Source organism: Balaenoptera ricei, chromosome 6, assembly GCF_028023285.1.
Source record: "Balaenoptera ricei isolate mBalRic1 chromosome 6, mBalRic1.hap2, whole genome shotgun sequence".
In the NCBI taxonomy this organism is placed as follows: domain Eukaryota; kingdom Metazoa; phylum Chordata; class Mammalia; order Artiodactyla; family Balaenopteridae; genus Balaenoptera; species Balaenoptera ricei.
This window is the reverse complement of record NC_082644.1, coordinates 39,634,968-39,640,967: the sequence shown is the minus strand read 5'-3', so window position 1 is coordinate 39,640,967 and position 6,000 is coordinate 39,634,968. Positions and strand designations below refer to the sequence as shown.

Below are 6,000 nucleotides of genomic sequence, written 5' to 3'. Positions count from 1 at the left end.
AAAATCAATTTATTGTGTTATTACAAGCACTAGAAAATGAAATGGTATAAAATAGAAAACAAAATATCATTGTATTCCATGCATTAAGAGAAAATAAGTTTTGTTTAGTGAAACTTTTTTTTAGTTACATGCATATGTGTATGTGTGCCTTGGATTGTGATATAAAAGGCATTTCTTTCTGTAGGCCATGGTGAAAATAGTTTGAGAAACATTGTTCCAGGTACATCATGGTCCAGTACAGGCAAGAGTCTGCAATACTTAGTCTCCATCTCTGCCTTGAAGAGTTCATATGATCTAGGGAAAATTATCTCTGTTTTATTTTGTCCACCTGAAAAATGTTCACTATCACCTACAAAGCCATGGTCTGAGAATCCATGATATCTCTGTGAAATACCTTGTAGGTCTTAAACTGAGATAGATTCATAATTCTATGGGTTGAGAAACAGTTACTGATTGCCCAGTGTGTTTCAGGCACTGTGCAAGAAAATGTGAGGTACCAGCCTGAACCAGAGGGAAGCCTTCCCTGACCTAGTGCCAGAACATACCTGGCCACTAGAGAAGGCAGAAAGTCAGGCTTCAAGAAATGCTGTGAGTTTTCACAGCACAGGCACAGGGAAGATTGTGGAGACAGGAAGGAAGGTGTCCAGGAATGATCATTCAGATAGACTTGCAGGGTTAGAGGTTAAGAATGTGAGAATGTGGGGACTCCCTAGTGGTCCAGTGGTTAAGAATCTGCCTTCTTAGTTCCCCGACGTGGGCTCCATCCCTTGTCAGGGAATTAAGATCCCACATGTCCTGGGGCAACTAAGCCCACGTGCCACAACTAGAGAGAAGCCCAGCGAGCTGCAAGGAAGAGCTCGCTTCATGGCATGCGGCAATGAAGATCTGGCAGGTGCCAACTAAGAGCCGACGCAGACAAATAAACAAATAAATATTTTTTAAGAAAGAAAAGAAAAGAAAAAAAAAGTGAGAATGTGGATGGCCTGTCTGAGGAATCTCAACTTCAGTTTATTTCATTAAACACACACACATATATTTTAATACCTACTACATCCTTGAGATGTGTTAATGAAAAAATAAAGATCCTTGCTTTCATGCAGTTTACATTCTACTGGGAGAGATACAATAAACAGTAAATATAATAAGTAAATAATCTGTTAAAAGATGGTAAGTACTATAGAAGAAACAGGGCAGGAAGGGAAGGGTGATTAGAAGTGGGGCCGCCAGTGTTAATTTTAAGTGAGAGAAATTCAGTGGGGGCATATTTAGAATCTAAATATAATAGTATTATATATCTATTATAATACAAATTCTAAAAATATCCCAACATAATTAGAATCTTCTGGTTTGCACACCACTCTAAAACTGTCCTTTGGATGTTGCACTGACAGTTTGCAGCCACTAGGGTGCAAATGGGCCATTTCTGGGAAAAAATGGGATGAGAGTGGAGGTGTGAGAGAGATGTGGGTATTTCTGCACACACTCTTCCCCCAGGTGTTCCGCAAGGGCAGCTCCATTAAGGACACTGGCAAGACAGGAGGAGAAGTGTTATGGTATGACCTGGACCAAGACAGTTTTGCCCTTGGCTTCCCTACTTTGGCACATCCTCACCCAGCAGGGGCCGAGCATAGAAATGAACTTCAGCCTGGCCATTCAGCATCCAATGCGTGTCACAGCCGAGTGATGGTGGAGAGAGGAAGGCCTAATGGCCTTGTCTTCCCGCCCTGAAACGAGATTTTTGGATGCTGCGCAAGGATTCCCGCTTACACTCAGCGCCCAGGGTCTGTACGAAAGCCCCACTAAATGCTTTTAGTTCCCTTGTAATATTTAAGGCGTTGCCGAGATCTGAGCATTCACTTTGACGTTCGGGGTTCTCGATCCTTCCCACCCCAAGCATCTTCGGACAGATTGGTGACTATTCTTATCTTTTGGATGAGATCCCATCCCATCGCCCTTTTTCGCGCGGAGGGTAGCCCGCCTTTTCCCGGGGTGGAAGCTAGGCGAGGACTGGAGAGCCGAGCTCGAGTCGGGCAGGGGCGCGCACGCGTCGGGCGCCGCCGGTGGCGCATCTGGAGCCAGAGCGCGCCCCCCGCGCAGTACCCGGCGCGGCCGCGGCAGTGGGTTGGTGCTCCCAAGTGTGCCGGGCGCTCTCTTCCCGCGCGGGGGCACCAGAGCCCTCGGAAGTGTGAGGCACTGCGGTGCATTTTCCCAGTTCCCTTTTAAATGACTGCGGAAAAACAGACTCTCCGAGCCGCAAATGGGAAGACGGATTCTCAGACAAGGCTTGCGAATGCCCCGCAGCCATCATTTAACTGCGCCCGCAGAGCAGTTACGGTTTGTCACCCGACCCTCCCGGATCGCTTCATTTGTCCCTAGTGAGATCCCGAGACTCTGCCCGCGCCGGGCTTCTCAGTAGCTGGATGTATGTCGTGCTCCGGGCAGCGCGGGCGCAGGGCACGCGTTCGCGCACACCCGCGCACACCCGAAAAGGCGCAAGGTACGGCAGGGGAGCAAGGGCTCTGGGTGCCCCGCGTGGGGGTGGGCATCGCGGGGAATGAAGCTAAGATCTGGGAATGGCTGCATCCTGCCAGGTTGAAGGATGAGAGAAAATGACGCGGCGCCACACATCGGACAGGCCAGGGTTGCTGCCGCGCATTTAGGGAACCCAATACGCGTCAGGCGCGCTCCCTTCCCCTCACATGTCTCTGTTTCCCGGGCCTGTGATGCCAAAAAACAGCAGGAAAAAGACCCACTTAGAGAGCTAGAGTTGCGTTTGGAGACTCCCCTTCCTCTGCCAAAGCACCAACAGGAAGACCCTCCAAAAACACCGATCCCCAAATAGATGGCCCGGAATGGGGGCGGTTATCCTTGGTTACCAATGCTGGACACGTTTTGGTGTTTACAATATTTATTTATTTTTAGGGTAGCTCGTCCTCCCTTTTAGGCAGGATGGGAAAGGAGAATGCAGCCGGGAGGGAGAAGGGAGGGAGGATTCCTATAATAAGAATCAGCGCATTTTTCAGAGCTGAACCGAGACCGGTTTCCATTTCAAAAAAGGACACGGCCTCTACTGCGTTATTAGAAGAGACCGTGGTGTGAATTAGGGACTGGGAGGCGTCAGAGCGGAGCAACGGTTCATCTCAGAGGTACCTGGATCTAAATGCACGCACACACATGCACACACAGGCGCGCGCGTCTATACGGCCGGGCTGTGTGCGGGTGTGCGCGTGTGTGAACTCCCACATGCTGCTGCTGTCTGCTTCTGGCCAGTGACACCGATGCCTCCCTCCTCTCCGCTCGCCCCCAGATTCCCCTCCTCTCCCTGTTGCTTTTGTCTGGAGGGTGTTATGGGTTTGTGTGTGTATGAGCGTGTGTGTTTTTGGATTTCAGACTAATTTTCTGGAGTTTCTGCCCCTGCTCTGCGTCAGCCCTCACGTCACTTCACCAGCAGTAGCAGAGGCGGCGGCGGCGGCGGCGGCTCCCGGAATTGGGTTGGAGCAGGAGCCTCGCTCGCTCCTTCGCTCGCGCTCTCCGAGCTCCGTGCCCAGCGGCAGGAGGAGCCTGGACCCAGGCGCCGCCGGCGGGCGGTAGGTGCCAGAGCCCGGGTGAGCAGCGCGGACAGTGCCCTCCGTCGTCTCGGCCCTCACAGTCCCCCCCCTGGGGCGGCCGCGGCGGCTCCCCAGGTGGGACGCGCCTCGCCACCTGCCCGCGCCCCCCGCGCCCAGGGGCCGTGGCGGATTCTGCAGCATCATTCGGGAGTCCCGTCGCGGAACCATCATCCCTGGCAGTCTTCGCGTCTCCCTTTAAAGGGTCCTACCCCTGGCCCGTGCCATGGAATCCTGTCGCGGGGACCCTTGCCCTATTTCCCCTCCCTCAACCTCAGGCTCAGGGAGAGAGTGAGCGCACTGGAGGCCCCGCGGCGACAGTGCCATCGAGGGGCCAGTTTATTCCTGGGGCCGGAGCTGGGCACTCATCCATCCACAGTCCCCGGCTGGGCTCAGGGTGGGGGTGACGCGAACGCGGAGGGAGAGTACCCCAATTCGTGGTGTATGGGGTCTTCAGCTCAGTCTTACGCGTGTCTGTTTGTCCTCAGCCCCGAGGTGCGTCCCGGATCCCAGCGCGAGTCTAGCCAGGAGCCTGCGCGCTAGAGCGTCCCGGGAGCGCCGCGGGCCGGTGCTCGGCTCGCCGGGCCATGCAGCGGCGGCCGCGGCGGAGCCCCGAGCGGCGGTAGCGCCCCCTGTGAGGAGGCCCGGGATGCCCCTGCCACTGTGAACGGTGCCGTCCGCCAGGACACGCTCAGCCCCGGACACGCGCGGCTCTGCACGCCTGAGACGAGCACCGAGAGGAGACAGCGGCGAGCGGGGCAAAGGCCACCCAACACCGGCAGGGGAGGCCGGCCGGTGCCGCGCAGGGACACGTACTCAGTCCGACTCGGGCTGGCACTGGTGGCTAGGAATGTCGTCCTGGACGAGGTGGCATGGGCCCGCCATGGCGCGGCTCTGGGGCTTCTGCTGGCTGATCGTGGGCTTCTGGAGGGCCGCTCTTGCCTGTCCCACATCCTGCAAATGCAGCGCCTCTCGGATCTGGTGCAGCGACCCTTCTCCTGGCATCGTGGCATTTCCGAGGCTGGAGTCTTCCAGTGCAGACCCCGAGAACATCACCGAAATGTGAGTTGCTGGTGCTCTTCCTCCTTCCTCCTCTCCTGGCCTCTAGGGCCGGGGCTGGCCAGGTGGGTCCGTCCTGGGCATGAATGTTGTTTCAAGTCTGGGGAGAAGTCAGAGATGAGAGGTGCAGGGCTGGACCATCTGTCAGTTACCTGTTTCACTGCCTTGGGGCTGCTGACACGAGAAGTGTGACAATTTAAAATGTTCCAAATAATATATGTCTACTATATTATATTCCTATGCACTTTATATTTCAAAGCCCTGCTGGGTGTGCTTCAGGCTTTCCATATGCAATAACTTAGTTTTGGATATTTTTGTTTCATAAGGTGCTCTGTGTATATTGTGTTAGGAGAAGTTCCAGTAATATTTATGAGAAAGGAGGTTAAAATAATTAACTTTTGAAAAATCTGTTGAAGGAAGTTAGAGTCTCCCCCGCTTAGCTTCGTTCTCTGAGGTTTGGAGTTCACCAATTTCCCTTTTCATTTTATATATCAGATTTGGCTTAGGAGATTGCATCCAGAGATGGCCTTGAAAATGATCTGTAAGAGGAGAAGTTCTGAGAGTTGAAATGCACTGGCTCAAAAGAGAAAATGTGATCGTTGGAAGCCTAAAAGCCTGGTCTGATTTAATTTGGACTTGACTTCCCAGAGATATAATTTTGAGACCATTTGGATTATAAATCTTAATCGCCCATTGAATAGTTCCCCAGGACGAAGTTGGATGATAAAACAGTGTGTAATACTCTGATGAATGCTGCCTTTAGCCTGGGACCCCTAGGTCCCTGGAAATGCTTGAGCTTGTCCTGGTCGAATGGAGAAGCAGAATTATGTATTTCTGTCCTCCTCTTCTGATGCCTTGTGACAAATCCATTACCAAGTAGGAATTCACCAGTCCTTTCTCCAACGTGCCCCTGTCCCCTCTATTAGAGATTCCCTGCCCACCCCCCCCCCCCAACCAGGGACTTTGCCATTTTATATGTTTCATTGACATGAGATTTTATTCATCCATATAGAGGATTATAAAGCCAAGTTTCTCCTGGTTTTCTTGAGGCTGTTTGACACCACGATAGGCAGCCCTGAAAGTAGGGCTTGGGCTGTGGCCTTCCGGTTGGCGAGTGCGCATGCATTTTCCCCCCCCACGGATAACGCCCGCCCTGGTTGTGCCAACGTAGTTGACCGAGACAACCTGTTTTTTAATGTAAGTAAGAGACCTTCCCAGTCTCTGTTGTTTGTTCTGCCGGTGATGCTCGTGTTAGAAGGCTCAGGCAGAAGGCAATGACAACAGAACCGAGCAGAAACGTGCCGGCGCAGCAGTGCTGAGATGTGCCGGGAGCAGC

At 52.9% G+C, this 6,000-nt stretch overlaps 1 protein-coding gene across 5 annotated transcripts in view; it reads left to right on the top strand.

The window, feature by feature from the left end:
- Positions 1-4,150: 4,150 nt before the first annotated feature.
- NTRK2 (neurotrophic receptor tyrosine kinase 2) overlaps positions 4,151-6,000 on the top strand; it is a 369,930-nt gene continuing 368,080 nt past the window's right edge. For 4 of the 5 annotated variants that reach the window (XM_059924514.1, XM_059924516.1, XM_059924517.1 and 1 more), the window contains exon 1: positions 4,342-4,667. In XM_059924514.1, the coding sequence (XP_059780497.1) occupies positions 4,456-4,667 (212 nt within the window). In that variant the 5' untranslated portion in view covers positions 4,342-4,455. Of the gene's footprint in view, positions 4,668-6,000 lie in introns of all 5 variants that reach the window. The other variant, XM_059924515.1, reaches the window with a different exon arrangement.